This window comes from Halichoerus grypus, chromosome 2 (genome assembly GCF_964656455.1).
Source record: "Halichoerus grypus chromosome 2, mHalGry1.hap1.1, whole genome shotgun sequence".
NCBI lineage: Eukaryota > Metazoa > Chordata > Mammalia > Carnivora > Phocidae > Halichoerus > Halichoerus grypus.
This window is the reverse complement of record NC_135713.1, coordinates 169,884,738-169,903,437: the sequence shown is the minus strand read 5'-3', so window position 1 is coordinate 169,903,437 and position 18,700 is coordinate 169,884,738. Positions and strand designations below refer to the sequence as shown.

Here is an 18,700-nt window from a genome sequence, read left to right as displayed (position 1 = left end):
CCACAGCAATCAGACAACAAAAAGAAATCAAAGGCATCCAAATCGGCAAAGAAGTCAAACTCTCACTCTTTGCAGATGATATGATACTTTATGTGGAAAACCCCAAAGACTCCACTCCAAAACTGCTAGAACTCATACAGGAATTCAGTCAAGTGGCAGGATATAAAATCAATGCACAGAAGTCAGTGGCATTCCTATACACCAACAACAAGTCAGAAGAAAGAGAAATTAAGGAGTCGATCCCATTTACAATTGCACCCTAAACCATCAGATACCTAGGAATAAATCTAACCAAAGAGGCAAAGGATCTGTACTCAGAAAACTATAAAATACTCATGAAAGAAATTGAGGAAGACACAAAGAAATGGAAAAACGTTCCATGCTCATGGATTGGAAGAACAAATATTGTGAAGATGTCAATGCTACCTGGAGCAAACTACACATTCAGTGCAATCCCCATCAAAATACCATCCACTTTTTTCAAAGAAATGGAACAAATAATCCTAAAATTTGTATGGAACCAGAAAAGACCCCGAATAGCCAGAGGAATGTTGAAAAAGAAAAGCAAAGCTGGCGGCATCACAATTCCGGATTTCCAGCTCTATTACAAAGCTGTCATCATCAAGACAGTATGGTACTGGCAGAAAAACAGACACATAGATCAATGGAACAGAATAGAGAGCCCAGAAATGGACCCTCAACTCTATGGTCAAGTAATCTTTGACAAAGCAGGAAAGAATGTCCAATGGAAAAAAGACAGTCTCTTCAACAAATGGTGTTGGGAAAATTGGACAGCCACATGCAGAAGAATGAAACTGGACCATTTCCTTACACCACACACAAAAATAGACTCCAAATGGTTGAAAGACCTCAATGTGAGACAGGAGTCCATCAAAATCCTAAAGAACACAGGCAGCAACCTCTTCGACCTCAGCCGCAGCAACTTCTTCCTAGAAACATCGGCAGAGGCAAGGGAAGCAAGGGCAAAAATGAACTATTGGGACTTCATCAAGATAAAAAGCTTTTGCAAAACAAAGGAAACAGTCAACAAAACCAAAAGACAACCGACAGAATGGGAGAAGATATTTGCAAATGACATATCAGATAAAGGGCTAGTATCCAAAATCTATAAAGAACTTATCAAACTCAACACCCAAAGAACAAATGATCCAATCAAGAAATGGGCAGAAGACATGAACAGACATTTTTCCAAAGAAGACATCCAAACGGCCAACAGACACATGAAAAAGTGCCCAACATCGCTCGGCATCAGGGAAATCCAAATCAAAACCTCAATGAGATACCACCTCACACCAGTCAGAGTGGCTAAAATTAACAAGTCAGGAAATGACAGATGTTGGCGGGATGCGGAGAAAGGGGAACCCTCCTACACTGTTGGTGGGAATGCAAGCTGGTGCAGCCACTCTGGAAAACAGTATGGAGGTTCCTCAAAAAGTTGAAAATAGAGCTACCATATGATCCAGCAATTGCCCTGCTGGGTATTTACCCCAAAGATACAAATGTAGGGATTGAAGGAGTACGTGCACCCCGATGTTTATAGCAGCAATGTCCACAATAGCCAAACTGTGGAAAGAGCGAAGATGTCCATCGACAGATGAATGGATAAAGAAGGTGTGGTATATATATACAATGAAATATTATGCAGCCATCAAAAGGAATAAAATCTTGCCATGTAACGACGTGGATGGAACGGGAGGGTATTATGCTGAGCGAAATAAGTCAAACAGAGAAAGACATGTATCATATGACCTCAGTGATACGAGGAATTCTTAATCTCAGGAAACAAACTGAGGGTTGCTGGAGTGGGGGTTGGGGTGGGAGGGATGGGGTGACTGGGTGATAGACACTGGGGAGGGTATGTGCTCTGGTAAGCACTGTGAATTGTGCAAGACTGTTGAATCTCAGATCTGTACCTCTGAAACAAATAATGCAATATATGTTAAGAAAGAAAAAAAGAAGAAGAATGTAGCAGGAGGGCAAGAATGAAGGGGGAGAAATCAGAGGGGGAGACGAACCATGAGAGACGATGGACTCTGAAAAACAAACTGAGGGTTCTAGAGGGGAGGGGGTTGGGAGGATGGGTTAGCCTGGTGATGGGTATTGAGGAGGGCACGTTCTGCATGGAGCACTGGGTGTTATGCACAAACAATGAATCATGGAACACTATATCTAAAACTAATGATGTAATGTATGGGGATTAACATAACAATAAAAAAAAATTAAAAAAAAGAAAACAAACACTAACATGAAAGGAAAAAAAAACAGAATTCCTACACACATAAACAAAGTACCATGTGCAAGAGTCAGACTAAATAAGATTCAGAGTCATGAAAACTTCTTAGAGTGGAATTATTAGAAACAGAATATAATAATGTTTAATATGTTTTAAGAAATCAAAGGCCTAAAAATATGAGAAAGAGCAAGTAACTAGGCAATTGATAGAAATAAAAACTAAAATTAAGAAACAGTTTTAGCATCAGTTTAGACAAAGCTGAAGAGAGAATAGAGAAATGAAAGAAAGAATAAAGGAAATTATCCAGGATTCTACTTAGACCAAGAAATTAAAAAAAAGAGAGACACTATTAAGAGACATGGAAGATAAAATGAAAAGGTCTAATGTGCATCTAATCAGAGTTACCCAAGGAAAGGAGAGGATGGGCAGGGCAATATTGGAAAATATATTGCTGAGAATTTCAACAGTGATGAAAGATAACACTCTGGGGAGTCAGGAACTCTGCTATATCCCAAGCTGGAAAAATTACAAGAAATCTGCATTTAAGCACATTGTGAAATCTCAGAACATCAAAGACTAAGAAAATGCATTAAAAGCAGATTTGCTTAAAAGAATTAGAGTCTGAGAGAAAAGAACTGTAAACGAAAATTCTGTGCCAAGAATATATATGTTTCAAGAATAAAGACACAGTAGGGGCACCGGAGTGGCTCAGTCGGTTAAGCATCTGACTCTTGATCTCACCTCAGGTCTTGGTCTCAGGGTCGTGAGTTCAAGCCCTGCATTGGGCTCTGCGCTGGGTGTGGAGCCTACTTAAGGAAAAAAAGAAAAGAACAAAGACACAATAAAGAATCTTTCTGAAAAAGAAAAAAGAGTTAAAAGCACCCTAGAGGAAATTCTAAAGGATATATACATCAGGCCAGAGGAAGAGTATATAAAATGAAAGCCTGAAATGCAAAAAGAAGGGCAAAGAAATTGGTCAAGGTGGCTGTGTATAAATAAACTGTAAAATAATATTTTATTGGATTAAAAATACAGATTAGAATTAAATAGCACAACACTAGCATATAAACTGAAAGGGTGGGTGATTATAATTCAGGTGTTTAAGATCCGTGGTCGTTCAGGAAAATAATAAAAATATTGCTTAGTTTATAACCCTGATGACACACAAATGCAGGTTAAATGTCCTCATGGAGTCATGAAAAGAATAGAAATGAAGTTATAACTTCTAAACTAGTTGTGGGGCGGGGGGACGCAGAGCCAGAATGAGAAGCAAATAATCTGTTCTAAAAAACACAGGAAAGAGGAGACAAAAGAACATAGGAAAGCCAGGACAAATTAAGATGGTAGAAAGAAACCCAAGCATACTAGTGATTACATGGAATGTAAAAATGGATAAAAATTGTCAAATCAAATCAAAGACAAAGAATCCAGAAGAGCTGAAAGTTTAAAAAGATTTATCAGACAAATTCTGACAATCTGGGATCACTTCAATCCAAGTTCAGGGCCTGGAGTGGCTTAGCGATGGGCCAGATTGTTTTCCATTCCCCTTGGACTCCCAGGGTTAGCTCCTCAGGATTGCAGACCGCTGTCCCTTCTCCATGGCCTTGGGTTCCAGCCTGCAGCCCCCTGGCCCCACAAGGCTGTCTGTCCAGAGGAAAGCAGCCCTGAAGGCTGGCCTCATCCCTTTGGATTTTAGTCTTATTCTTATCTCGGTTATCTTATTAGCTCTTAGATGCATTTAAGATTCTCCCCCACCCCATATCTGTCTAGCGCTTTCCCTAGTGAAGTTATCAGGAAGATTGATGGTGTTGCTTAGTCCTGCACCACCAGAAGTGGAAGTCCTGACTTCCTCACCTGGTTTCAGAATTTACAGTGTGTTAATGCATGCCTTGTCTCTCCACCTAGATTCTCGGTCTTTTAAATACAGGGAGTGAGTTCTACTAATTTGATATACCCCTTGATACCTAATAAAGCACACCCTAAGCAGATGGTCAGTGAATTATTAAATGAACTTGAATCTGCCCTGTGACTCTATTTGGCAGTGTTCAAAGCAAGTTAAATGGGTTAATGTCTAAATACAGTATCTTCTGGCTACTACGTATACCAGCTGGTGTACTTTCACAAATAATGTTTTCCATAAAATATAGGGAGAAACCGGTTAAAATGTGCAAGAGAACGAGATCAGTATTAACTTTTGCAGTTTAACCTTTATAAGTAACACTTGAATTTGTCAAACTTAGGATTTCTTAGGCTGAGTCAGTCTGGATATTTATAAATGAGAGAGGAGGCGGCATTTATAAATTGAGGCAGAATGCTGATTAAATATAGAGAAAGTACTTCCACTGGATTCCTTAACTGAAGATTTTTATATTACTAAACAGGATGGAAGGGCATTCCCCCAGCCCTTAGTTGGTCATTAGCATCTAATCCAGTGTTCACACTTCCTGTGCAAATCAGTTAATATTGGTAAAATTCCATTTAACTGGTTTCTGTTGAGTAAAGTTACTTTTACTAGTCAAATGATACATTATACAAAGATTGCTTTGCCCACATAATTGTATGAACTATTGAGTTACAAGTATTTCTAAATTTATGCTGTAATTTTCTTTTTGACCCAAAGGTCATTTAGAATTATTTTTCTTAATCTCCAAACCTGTAAGATTTTCTAATTATTTTTTTCCCTTGATTTCTAGCTTAATCTCATTTGTTCAGAGGATATAATATACTCTGTGTGATTTCAGTCCTTAGAAATTTGTTAAATTTTCTTTATGTATATATTTTGTTTATATAAATAAAAATAATTTGCATTGTACTCTATACACACCTATCAGGTCAAGTCTGCTACTCATACTGTTGTCCGATTTTTCTGCATTCTTACTAATGTTTTTGTTTTGTCAATGCCAAAGTGTGACAAAATCTACTGTGATTCTGAATTTGTCTGCTTTTCCTTGTTGTACTTTCTGTTTTGGCTTTGGATATTTTAAGAATGTGTTTAGGCTTATTCAAATTAGAATTATTATTTCTTCCTAGTATTTGAGTTATTTATCATTATGAAATGCCTATTTCTGTACTGCTTTTTGCCTTAAAGTCAGCTTTGCATGAATAAATAGTTAACACCACCTTCTTTTGTGGCCAGGGTTTGCATGGTATATCTTTTTCCACCCTTTTACTTTCAACCTTTCCGTATCCTTATGTTTCAAGTATGTGCCTTGTAAGTAGCGTATAGTAAATAAGATTTGGTTTTTTATGCAAGCTGACGATCTTTGTCTTTTGAATATATCACTTAGTCCATTACTCTACATTACTTTTAGTTTTCTATAATGTAGTTTCTATGCTTTTAATGTAGTTGCATTTAAATTGACTGTCTCATTAGTGTTTCCTATTTGATGCTTCTGTATTTCTTTTTCTTTCCTTTGTAACTTTCTTTTTGATTGGTCATTGTGGGCAAAAGGTTAACAAAATTCTGTTCCTTCTGCTCGACAATTAACCCTCCATTAAATTTCTAGCTCTGTTCCCATTAATGTAGTAAGATGTATATCAACAGTATTACTACACAGTATTGCTTATGATAAAAATTACCCGTTTGTAAATTGCATCTCTGCTGGGAGAATAAGAAATGTCTGTGGGGATGACATATTTGGGCTTCCCTGAATATGGGGACTCATGTATTAAGCATGTCCCTTTTGAGGACCCTGGATGCTATGTCTTCAGATCTATTTGAAAGGGATATTGGATACTGTGGGGCATGAGGCTTTTAAACCAAGGGCACTTTCCATACCCTCCCAATGTGGATCTTATCTCTTTGCCCCTAAGCTGTCACCTAACTGTGTTTGGACAGCTGCAAGGGGCTGTGACACTTCTCTTGGCAAGCCATGTTTTTGTCCTGAGTAAACACATGCCAAGTGTGGCCTGTGAGTCTTTTGAGTCAGAACGTGACCCTCTGACCCCTGCCACTCAGTGTTGCAATTATTTTTTATTATTCCCTTTGTTATTTTGGAAGATTTATATCGTAATATTGTTTTGGTGGTTATTTGATTGATTATTATTCCACTCTTCAATATAAAAATCTAATATAATTTGGTACTTTTACCTCCTTCCTGGAAGATGGAAGGTCCACAAAACATTTTTTGGGGGTGGGGGGCCCATAAAATGTTATAATTCCATCTGCCTTCCTCTCAACGTCTGTGCTATTTTGGTCATGTATTTTAATTGTGTGTGTGTAGCCAGCAAAATCATGACATCATATCATTGCTGTTACTACTACATATAGTCAGTATCTGTTTAGATTTACTCATTTATCACTTCTTTTTTCCTCTTTCTGTATCACTGACCTTCATCTGGGACCATTTTTCTTATCCCTGAATTTCATCCTGTTATGTTTGAGATCTGTTGTTGACAGAGTCTCTGGTTTTGCTTACCTGAAAATATTGTGTACTGTTTTCATTTGTGAAGAATATTTTTGCTGGGTGCCTAATTCTACATTGGCAGTTCTTTCCTTACTTCAAAGATAATACTCCTTTGTCTTCTGGATGCCATTGTTCCTTGTGAGAAGTCAGCTGTCAGTCTGTTGCTCCTGAGGTAACGGATCTTTTCTCCTCTGGCTGCTTTGCTTCGGTATTCCAAAGTTTTACTACAGCGTTCCTAGGTGTCGATTTTTTTTTTTTTAATCCTGCTCATAATTTGTAGGACTTCTTCAGTTTGTCACTGTTTGATTGTTTTTTATCAGTTTTGCCAGGTTCTTGGCTGTTAGCTCTTCAAGTCCTGCTTCTGTCTCTTCTGTCTCCTCTGCAGGCCGTCCTGCTGGGTCTGCCGTGCCTCCTAACCTCTCTGTCATTTCATCTTTTCATCTCTCCATGCTTCATTCTTGGAAATTTCTTCCCAGAAATACATTCAAAGACTGGTGCACTGACTTCTCAATTCCCATAATTGTATTTTTCAGTCCTAGGTTATGCATTTGATTTGGTTCTTTTTTATAGTTTCTGGTTCTCTAAAAAATTCTCAATATTGTCTTCTGTCATCTTGAGCACGGTAAGCATAGTTATTTTATTATCTCTGATAACTCCCAATATCTGGATTTCTGCAGGTCTGTTTATTTTATATGTTTTGCTGTTTCTCATTCTTGTTATCTTGGTTCCTTATGTGTCTGGTTAATTTTTATTTTGCTCCCAACGTTATATTGGCAAAATTGTTTATAGAAATAACTGGAGACCCAAGTTTATGTAATCTTTCTCCAGTAAAGATTGACTTTTGCTCCTTTTAAGCAGCTAAGAGCACTAGTATTTCAAATCAGCTGCTCCAATTTCAAGTCCCTGTGAGAGAGTGCCTACTTCTGACTCACCCTCATTGCTAGTTGCAGCCTTTTTGGATCCCAGCCCAGAGTGAGAGGGGTTTACCCATGACCTCCTTTTCAGGCCCTACTCTCTGATCTCTTTCCCACTAGCCCTATGAGGCTATCACAACCTCTACTTAGATCCCATCCACTTCCTCTGGAGTTGGTAAATTCCCCAGGGGAAAAGGAGGCCTCAAACCTGGCAACTTGCATGGCATCCTCCTCCTCCTAGATTCTGGTCCCATAATTTAATTCTCCGCTGTCTTTAAGCAGGTGTTTTTTATATATTTTAATTGCCTATCTCACATGTCCCCAGCATGGGTGTTGGTTTAAATTACCTAATCTGTCATTACTAACATGGAAGCCCTAATATCCTGTTTTCATAAATTAGGTTATTAGGTCCAGAGAGACTTTATCATAGCTGGTTAAGAGCAGAAACAACGAATACCCGAGTGTCCTGATCCTGTGTGATTTTTATTCTGTTACACCACTGCCAAAGTATACAGATAGATCTAGCAGCATTTTGATATTTGCTGTGCTCAGTGATACTTCTTTCAGTTTATTTGTCAAGCAGTAAAGGTCCCATATCCCAGGAAACTTGCAGAAAATCCTCAAGTAAATAGTACCCCCTCCCTGCCTTCCCCATCCCATTAAGTTTGTTTTAAATTTATTTAAACTTTTAAAAAGTGAGCCACAATCTCCCCGTATAAATCTTCCATTTGAAAACCATTAGAGATTCATGAACATGTGGTCACCTATCACTATTTTCTAAAGTAAGATTCTGCTTGTACTTTGTAATAATATCAAATCTCTGCTTAATACCTAAGCCAGGGATTGGTGTTCCAGAATAGGGAAGAAGTATCAGTTGTCTATTAATTCATAACAAATCACCCTAAAATGTAGTGCCTAGAACAACAGCAATTTATTGTGTCTCATGGTTTGGTGGGTTGACTAGCCAGTTTGTCTGGTCTCACTGGGGCTCACCAAGTCTAAATGGTTTAAAATGGCTCCCCACATGCCATGGCTGAATGACTGGATAACTTGGCCTCTTTCTTCATATAGTTTTTAGTCCTGAGTTTCTTCACGTGATGGAAGAAGTATTCCAAAAGTTCAAAGCGCCTCAAGGCTGAGTGTCCACGAGTAACCCAGTATCACTTCTGCCATATTCTTTTGGTTAAGACAAGTCACAGGGCCAGCCCAGATCCCAGGAGTGGGGTGGAAAATTCACCTCTTCATTGGGAAGTCCAGCGAAATATTGTGGTCCTGTCTTTAAAGCTGCCACAGTGTGATGAAAAAAGGCAGGTGTTGTAGGCAGAGTAATGGCCTCTGCATTTCAACACCAGTTCTCAGACACTGATGGACGGAGTGTTCTACAATTCAGTTCAGTTCTACCACTACCTGGAACAGCCCGATGAAGAGATGTACACAGTGACAAGGTCTGGGAGGTCTGGACATCCAGAGAGCAAGAGCTTCTCCCCATGCAGACAGGTTACATCACCCTCCCCGTACATTGATATGTTCACCAACCAAAAAGCTTCTTGGGGCCTCGGTGTCTTGAGTGTTTTTTTGAATGATGGTTTTTTTAAATAAGGGTTTTATTACATAAGCATGATTGAGTAAATCATTAGCCCGTGACTGGACTCAACCTCCAGCCTTCCTTCTGTGGAGATCAGGTTGCTGAAAGTCCCTTCTCTAATCCTATGGAGGGTTTTTTTGATGCCCACCCCCCATCCTGAAGCTATCTAGGAACTGGGCAGGCGTCGCCTCATTAGCATAACAAAGACACTCTTACCACTGAGGAAATTCCAAAGGTTTTAGAAGTTCTATGTTAGGACCCGTGACAAAGTCCAGAGAGAAAGAGAGGGAGAGAGATGGAGATATTATTATTATTATTATTATTATTATTATTATACCACAGCCTCCCAAGGTTACCCATGCCCTAATCCCCAGAACCTGTAAACATGTTATGTTGAATGGCAAGGTAGAATGAAGGTTGCAGGTGGAGTTAAGATTGCTGGTTCTGAACTTAAAGAGATTATCCTGCATTGTCCAGGTAGGACCTTTGTAAATTTAAGAGTCCTTCAAAGGGAAAGAGGAATGCAGAAGAGTCAGAACCAGGGAGATAGTATCATTTGAAAGACTTAACAGGCCATTACTGGCTTTCAAGATGGAAGGAGGCCACAGGCCAAAGAATGTGGGCAGCCTCTAGAAGCTGGAAAAGATTAAGAAAGTGGGTTCTCTCTAAGAGTCTCTAGAAGATCACAGCCTGGATTTTTAGCCCGGTGAGGCCCATCTCAGACTGCTGACCTCCAGAGTTCTATGAGAATATATTTGTGTTGGTTTAAGCCACTAAATTTGTGGTGTTGTAGAAAACTGACCTCCGTGCTTTGGAGCCAAAGTACAAGGCAAAAGACAGAGTTTGAGATAAAGAGGAACGAGAGCTTTCTTGCTTTGCGGGGCAAAGGAGGATGCACAGGCCATGGCCTTCAAAAACTGCAAGCCCTACGGGAGGAAGGGGCTGGGTGGTTTATAGGGAAATACAGGATCTAGCCGGGTTTGACAGGAATTGTGTAGGTGCTACCAGCCTCGTTCATCATGTCTTTAGGGTGGTACCGGGTTCCCGAAACAAAAGGCTAAGAAGGGAGGAGGGGAGCTTTGCGGAAGAGAGGAAAAAGGTTACTTTAAAATTGAGCTTCGCTGAAGCATTAGTGCGGCCATTTTTATTTTTGTTCAACTTTGTGCTTTTAAGCAGTTTCAGTGGTAATCCGCTGTGGCAGCAATAGGAAATGAACATAGCAGGGCCTTGAAAAAGGGAAACAAGTGGCATATTTTTCACCAAGGAATGCAGCATGATAAATCTGTCCTTGGAGCTTCCTGTGTAGATGTTGAAAACTCACTGTGTTCAGAACGCAAGTAACTTCACATTCTTCAAATCTCTCTTATTTCTTAAATTATTGACTACTTCCTTTTACCTCCAGCCCTCAGTAGAGCTCAAAATCGCCTATCTACAGAGGACTCTATCTCTTAAATAAAGTGCATCTGTGTGTGTCTGATAGGTTATAGATCAGAGAAGGGAAAGTAACTCTTTGTTCTGGTAAGTAGGATACGTTTGACCTTGATTCATCCAGTGAGAATTTGTTACCTTCAGCAAACCAGGATCTGTCTTACACTGGCACAGTTTTATACTTAAAAGGAGTTATGATCTAATGCATGGTAGAAAACTTAATTGGCCCAGAGGGAGGGCTTTCTTGGTAGGCTCTTTCTTAGAGTCAGTGACACCTACAGGAGGTTTTGTAACTTCTCTACTTATAAGTTTTAATCTCTTTTTCAAAAGCACAAACTAACGTGGTGATGGTGAGGATGACGACAATGACGATGGATGGTGGCCATGATGGCAGCTGACGCTTACAGAGCACCTACTGTGTGCCAGAGCTCGGCTTACGTTTTATGTTCTTCATTGCAGTTCATCTTTTTCATGGCTCCTGCCTGTTTCTATTAAATTACTCTTTCTGTTCCTTTTTAACCATCTTTTCATAAATACACATAAACTCAATGTTTACACATCTCAATTATTTACTCCTTAGTTTTATCCCCTTTCTGCAGTTCCTGATGAATTCCTAAAATATAATAAAACAAAATTTTAGCTGGATGCACAAGAACTCCCAGTCTTGAAGGGAAAGGAAGAATAACTACTTTATTCACAAGTATATGTCTGAGAAATTAGAGGCACTGAGCTTAATTTGACACAATTAACACTAATTACATGTTAGAGTCCTTAGTTTGGGATTTTTCTCCAGTGAAACTTACCATTTGCTGATTTATTTCTTTAGGAGCCCTATTATGTACGTTGCATCAAACCCAATGACAAGAAATCCCCACAGATATTTGATGATGAGCGCTGTCGGCACCAAGTAGAGTATCTTGGACTACTGGAAAACGTGAGGGTGCGGCGGGCGGGGTTTGCCTTCCGCCAGACGTACGAGAAGTTTCTTCACAGGTGAGAATAAAGAACCCTGACAGACATCGACAAATCTGGGGTCCTCCCCATGTAGGACAGTGCATTAGCACAGATTAAATACTCTGAATATTTGCCAAATGAGTAAGAGTCAAGGGAACTGCAAATATGAAAAACTTTCTCATTCAGCACAAGAGTCTCCCTGAGTTTATGGTTTATAGACCATGAGGAAAGATTCATTCTGTGGGGGAAAAATGTGGGTGTTGTAGTTTGGTAGAAAGAACCTAGATTCAGAGTCACATCTGGGTTAGAATCCTGGGTATGCCACTCATTTGCTGTGTGATCTTGGGCTAGAAATTTAACGTCTTTGACTTTGTTTCTCCATCTGTAAAATGAGTTTAATAACACTACCTATAAGGCTGTTGTTGTGAGGATTAAGTTAACCTAAGTGAAAAAAGCTAGGTGCCTGACGCATAGTAGATGTTCAGTTAATGCTGTCTGTCCTTACCGATACTAGTAATTACCATAATAACAAAATATTAAGCAGTTAATCATGGAGACCGTGCAATTAGTCTACCTGATTTGAATCCTGGCTTTGCCATTTCTTGGCTTTTTGACCATGGGCAAATTACATTATCTTTCCATGCCTCTGTTTCCTCATGTGTTAAAAAGTGGGGTAATAATAATAACAACTACTTTTTAGGGTTGCTGGAGAATTAAATGAGATTGTGTGTGTGTGTGTGTCTGTGTGTGTCTGTGTGTGTGTGTGTGTAAAGCAGTTAGAATGGAACCTGGCATATAGCAGTCATTCAATATATGTAAGATATCATTGCTCCTGTTATTTATTGTTAGTAATAATAATGATAGTTGACAACTGGGACTCATAAAGTCCCTTTAAATTCCTTCTGTTCATTTATCTAAAAATATTTACTGAACATTTCCTGTGTTCTAGACTACAGATGCCACAGAATATGAATAAATAGATAAAATATTGGGTGCTCAGAAGAGTCTCTAAGGAGATAACAATGGCAGGAAGGAGCCAGCCATGCGAACATCAGAGGGAACAGCAGGTGGGGCAGAGGGAACAGTGAAGGAGAGGCTCAGTTGTGGTAGTGAGTGTGGTGTGTTAGGTAGCAAGTGTAGCCGTGTGGCTGGAGGCTGCTCAGTGACAGGGCAGGAGTGTGAGATGAGATCAGAGAGGTGGACAGGGGCCAGATCATGTCGAGTTTTATAATCCAGACTAAACAGTTTAGATTTTGACTAAATCTGGCAGGAACCCGTTGGTGGATTTTAAGCAGGGAGCAACCTAATCTTATGGCTGTTTGAGGAGATACTGTGGCTGCTGTATGGGTAGGAAGCAAGGAGACATTTAGGGATGTTACTGTGGGAGCCTGGGAGAGGGGGCTTGTTCGTGCCTTGAACAAGAGATGATTGTAGATGCAAGGGTAGTGGACAGATTTGGGATATGTTTTAGGGGAAGGTTGACCAGGCTTGCTCATGGATTGGCTAGATAAGAGAGGGAGAGAGAGAGGAGTGAAGGATCACAATTAGATTTTGGCATGGGTAAGCATATACCATTTGCTGAGATAAGATTGGGTAAGAGAAACTTGAGGAAGAGGTCATGGAACAGGGGCAAGGATGGAATCAAGGTTTGTCTCTTGAATTTTAGGTTTGAAATGGCTACTGAAAATCTAGGTAGAAATATTAAATGAGCTATTAAATACACATATCGGGAGTTCCAGAAAGAAGTGCAGGTTGGAGATAGAGATGCTGGAGTCATTAGTCTAGAAATGACATATAAAGTCTCAGAACTGGATAGAGAAGAGAAGGAGGCCCATTCAAACACTTAGGTTTGTGATCTGACATGAAGGAACCACCAAAGAGAAGAAAAGGAGCCACCAATGAGATAGAGGAGATACCAGAAAAGGGTTATGTCACAGAAGCCAAGAGAAGACATCATTTCGAGAAGAAAACTGTAGTTACCATATCGCACATTGCTGTGCAGTCAAGTCGTCAAGTAAGACAAAGGTAGAAGCTTCCGCATTAGATCTGGCAACATAGCGGCCAAGGGAGAAATGGCTGGGCAGAGCCTGATTTGAACAGGTTGGGAAGTGAAGTGAGAAGCTGGGCACCTGTAGACAACTCAAGAATGTGTGCTGTGAATGAGGGCAGGGAAGAATGTGGGGTGTGAGGTCAGGAGGCACTAGGAAACAGACGCAGGTGGGGCTGATTCAGAACAGAGGGAGAACCCAGAGGCGCAGGACCAAGGGAGGTCATTGTCATCATCATAATATCCTTGAGAAGGCAAGGCTCAGAATCCCACGCACAAGTGGAAGGTTTGTCAGCGTTAGGTAGGAGTAGGGACACTTCCCCCATAGCAACAGGACAAAAGGCAGAGAATATGAATACAGACACAGAAAGGCTTAAAGGTCCATAGATGGCAAAGATGATGTTCCAATCTGATTGCTTCTGTTTCCTTAACCAAGCGTGAGGCGAGGCCAAGGGGGGGGGGTGGAGATAAGGAGAGGTGGTGTGGAGGTTTGAGGGGAAGTGGGAATACTCATTTTGGAGAGTGGGAAAGCACAGATTTGTATGGTAGGATTGCTGTCAGGAAGACCCGAGTGTCCGTGTGAGATCTGAGGTTATCAATGGGCAGTGAGACCACCAACATTATTGGTTTTCTCCACCAGCGTTCAGCTACTTTTGTACAGAAGTGAAAGGGGTTGCACTAAATGGAGACTCTTAGAATGAATAAAGCTCAGTAGCCTGGAAAATTCAAACTTCATTTTACACTGATCAAAAGGTTATGCTCAAAACTGACCATTTTCCTTATTGAAATCACACTGTCCTTTAGATTTGGTTTTTCATTTGCTTATTGAGGCTGTAGAGTTGGAATGTTTTCATGAGTAGAGATGTGTGCATTCTGAGTCTTGATTTCAAACAGTGTCAAATTATATTAGAAAGATTTCTAGTCCGTTGTTATTACGCTTAGAATTCTAGCAATTGCTCAGTCACAGAATTTGGTTTTTTGTTATCACCCATAAAAAATCAGCAGATGTTAAATACTGGCATGAGCAGGGTGGGACAGGGTAACTATAGGATGGGGCTGAACCGAAAATATTTTATCATGAGACAAAGGGAAGCCGTGGCAAGTAGCTAAGGTAAGAGAACAGTAAGCAAGCCTGACTTGGAGGAGACAAGGAATTTTGCAAGTGCATCCATATCTTTTACATTCAACTCAGGAGGTTTTGGTGTGTTTGTTTCTTGTCATGGGAGACATGCTATAAGGATTGGAATATGTTTTCTAATACACACATAAAAATACAATAGAAAAGTTCAAAGGAACCTGTGAATTTCAAATATGGTGGTCTCAGTGGCGTAAGGTTAAATCCATTTCTACTCCAAGAACATCCCCAAATAATGTAAATTATGTATCTTTAAAACCAAGAAAATGCACAGCCACACTATGGAATCAAGGGGTTTGAGTCTCAATGAACCTTGGAAATGTGACTCCCTCCTAAATACGAAGTGAAGCAATTGTGAAGACCCAGGTGTAAGCCAAGGTCGCAGTTTTAAGGAAAGACTGCCTTTGCCATTCAGGAAACCACCCTGCATGTACTGTTTCTGTGGAGCTGGCCACAGCTGCAGCACCAGGAGGTGGCCGCAATGGCCAGGACAAGGGACACCTCAGTAGCTGCAAGGGGGATATCATAGGCATGACAGCTGACACCCATGAAGCAAAAGTCGCCATGTTACAAGAGGCCAGCCAAGGCCAAGACGTGCACAGGACTCTGTGGAAGTAGGTAGGATAATAGTGAAACATCTGAGAAAGACCAGATAATGGAAAAGAGACAGCAAGCCCAACAGATGCCAAACCTTACCCCCCGAGGAACCAGAGCAAGGAGTAAATGGCATTGGAATTAGCCTGTTTAATATTTTCAGAGAGATAAAGGAGAGAATTATGGTCCTAGAATAGGAATATGAAGTCAGAAACAAGAACAGGTAATTATTAGGAAAAATAATTAGAGATTTGGAAAATGAAAATCAGATTAAACACAACTGAAGAGAGCATTGTCCATCAGCAGGAGAATGAGTCAGCAACGTGTCACATAATCACACAGTGGCTGCTAACTAGCGTTAAAGAGAATGAATGGCTGATACAGCAACATGAATGAATAGCACATTATGTGAACAAAGGATAGTCACCAAAGAATACATACTGTATGCTGCCACTTATATGAAGTTCAAGAACAGACAGAAATCAGAACTGTGGTCAGTTCTGGAGTGGGGGAACTGATGGGAAGGGAGAAGAGGGCACTCTCTGAGATTATGGAGATGTTCTGCATCTTGATGGGGTGTCAGTTTCATGAGTGTATACATTTTCCAAAACTTGTTAAACTGTATACCTAAATGTGTGCATTTTACTGTATGTAAATTTTACCACAATTTAAAAAAATTAAACTAAACCTCTTTTAAAAAGCACATTAGTAAACTGGAAGATCAAGTTGAAGAGTTCTTGCAGATTTCATCACAAAGAAAAAGAGAGATGGGAGATACTAGAGCTCAGGCAGTATGTAAGGTCAATCCAGGAGTGCCAACAGCTGTTCAACAGGAGCACCCGAAGGAAAGGAGAGAGAGAAGAGGGGAGAAGCAGTACTTGAACAAATAGGGGCCAGGAATTTTCCTGAACTGAAAAAAGACAAAAATCTTCAAATTCAAAGAATACACAGAGTGGAAAGCTGTGAATTTTTTAAAAATGAAATTAAGTACATTATCTTCACTTTTAGAATGTTAGCGATAAAGGAAAATACTTAGAGCTCCCAAGAAAAGACAAAGTACTACCAGGGAATGAGAATCATACAGACATCAGACTTCTCATTAGCAGCATTTGATGCAAATAGACAAAGCCGCAATATCTTTACAGTGAGAGGGGATGAACTTTATACTTATTCCATGCCAGGCCGCCTGGGTGGCTTAGTCAGTTGAACGGCCGGCTCTTGATTTTGGCTCAGGTCATGATCTTGGGGTCCTGGGATGGAGCCCTGCATCAGGCTCCATGCTCAGCAGGGAGTCTCCTTGAGGATTCTTTCTCTCCCTCTCCCTCTCTCTCTCTCTCTCTCTCTCTCTCTCTCTCGCTCTCTGCCCCTCCCCCACTCGCAACTCTCTCTCTTTCAAATAAATAAATCTTTTTTTTAAAAAAAAGAATTTTATTCCATGCCAAATTATCATTCAAGAGTGTCAGTACAATAAAAATATTTTCCGACATATATAGGCTCAAAAAATTTACTATTCAGAGATCCTCTGAAAAATCTTCTGGAGCAAAAGGAAAAATAAATGCAGAAGAGAAAAATAGAATGCAAAAAGTAATATTGAACAAATAAAGCAGTGAAACTTTTAAGTCTAAACATGTATCCATTGTAAGTGGGAAAAAGTCTGGTAAAAATCTGAAACAAAAATGAAAATTGGAGTGAAAAGTACAGAGAAGTAAAGACTTTTGTACTGTTTATGGGAAGGATAGAGATATAATTAACTAGACAGGAAAAAATAAGCATATATTTTCATATATACATACTTTTTATATATTAAAAAATTTATTTTTTATATATATGAAAAATTTTAAGACAATGATAACGGCGGCTAACACTATGAGTTGCTCACTGCATATCCCAGGCACTGATTTGAGTGCCCTACGGCGTAGTAGGTAGTAAGTCACTGGAGGTGACCTCCAGATAAGGAGAAGATGGCACCTCCCATTTTTATGCAGATGAGGAAACGGAGGCACCCAAAGGTTGAGTAACTTGCCCCAGGTCACAGAGCCACGTGGCAAGTGGGAGCCCTGTTTGGACTCAGGCCCTTGCCTCCTGAGCCTACCGTCAGTGCAGTGCCTCACAATGGAAGGGATGGCTTTCAAATCAAAGGAGAAAATAAAATGAAATAAAATTCATTCTGTCCAAGTATCATATGATCTCACTGATATGAGGAATTCTTAATCTCAGGAAACAAACTGAGGGTTGCTGGAGTGGTGGGGGGTGGGAGGGATGGGGTGGCTGGGTGATAGACATTGGGGAGGGTATGTGCTATGGTGAGCGCTGTGAATTGTGCAAGACTGTTGAATCTCAGATCTGTACCTCTGAAACAAATAATACATTATATGTTAAAAAAAAAAAAAGATAGTAGGAGGGGAAAAATGAAGGGGGGGAAATCAGAGGGGGAGATGAACCACGAGAGACTATGGACTCTAAGAAACAAACTGAGGGTTTTAGAGGGGAGGGGGACAGGGAGATGGGTTAGCCCGGTGATGGGTATTAAGAAGGGCATGTATTGCATGGAGCACTGGGTGTTATACACAAACAATGAATCACAGAACACTACATCAAAAACTAATGATGTGATGTATGGTGAATAACATAACATAATAAAATTAAATTAAAAAAAAGAAAGAAAACAGTCTGTCCAAGAGAAAAACAGTAAAAAGCAACAGCAAGAAGGCACATCTGATAGAAAATATAAAAGAAGTTGAGACATTAGACACATATTAATAATCACAATAAATGTGTTAAACTTACCTTTTACAAGACAGAATTGTGGAAAGTCAAGTCTATCTGATTGATGATTATGTAAGTCGAGATTAGGTCCTCTCTAGAACCATCCAGGAAGGGTGCTGTATGAGGCCGTGGGATATGCGTCTGGGAAAATAGCCTATGTCTACTCTGCAGACTGTCTTTATCTTCAGCTTTACATAAGATGAATGTGTTCTGATTGGGAGATGGCCGTGTTATTTTACTGTCACACCAATTGAACTAATTAATAGTGGGACGTGGGGTGGGATAGACAGTGTGTATTGGACTAATGGTTCTGATGCTGGCAAGAGAAAAAGTAACATTTTCCACTGTAAATGTTTGCTTTTAGATTCTGCAGATTTTTTAAAGCTAGGTTTGAACCTCCATTTATACTTGTCACTTTTCTTTATTTTCATTTCTTTTATTGAAAAAAGAGAGAAGGATTTTAAATGTTCTGATAACCTTAAAAGCTGCGTGAGTCTTTCAGGGAGATAATACTAGTTGTCAGGAAGCAGATGAGTTCAGCTTTTTAATTCACAAGTTCAGGATGCTGGTTTGTGGGAGAACTGGGGTCTTGCCATTTTACCATCAGGAAGAAAGGA

The 18,700-nt window shown here is 39.9% G+C and overlaps 1 protein-coding gene across 3 annotated transcripts in view; it reads left to right on the top strand.

The window, feature by feature from the left end:
• MYO1D (myosin ID) overlaps positions 1-18,700 on the top strand; it is a 364,381-nt gene that overhangs the window by 141,406 nt on the left and 204,275 nt on the right. For all 3 annotated transcript variants that reach the window (XM_078063487.1, XM_078063490.1, XM_078063488.1), the window contains one exon: positions 11,414-11,580. In XM_078063487.1, the coding sequence (XP_077919613.1) occupies positions 11,414-11,580 (167 nt within the window). The remainder of the gene's footprint in view (positions 1-11,413; positions 11,581-18,700) is intronic.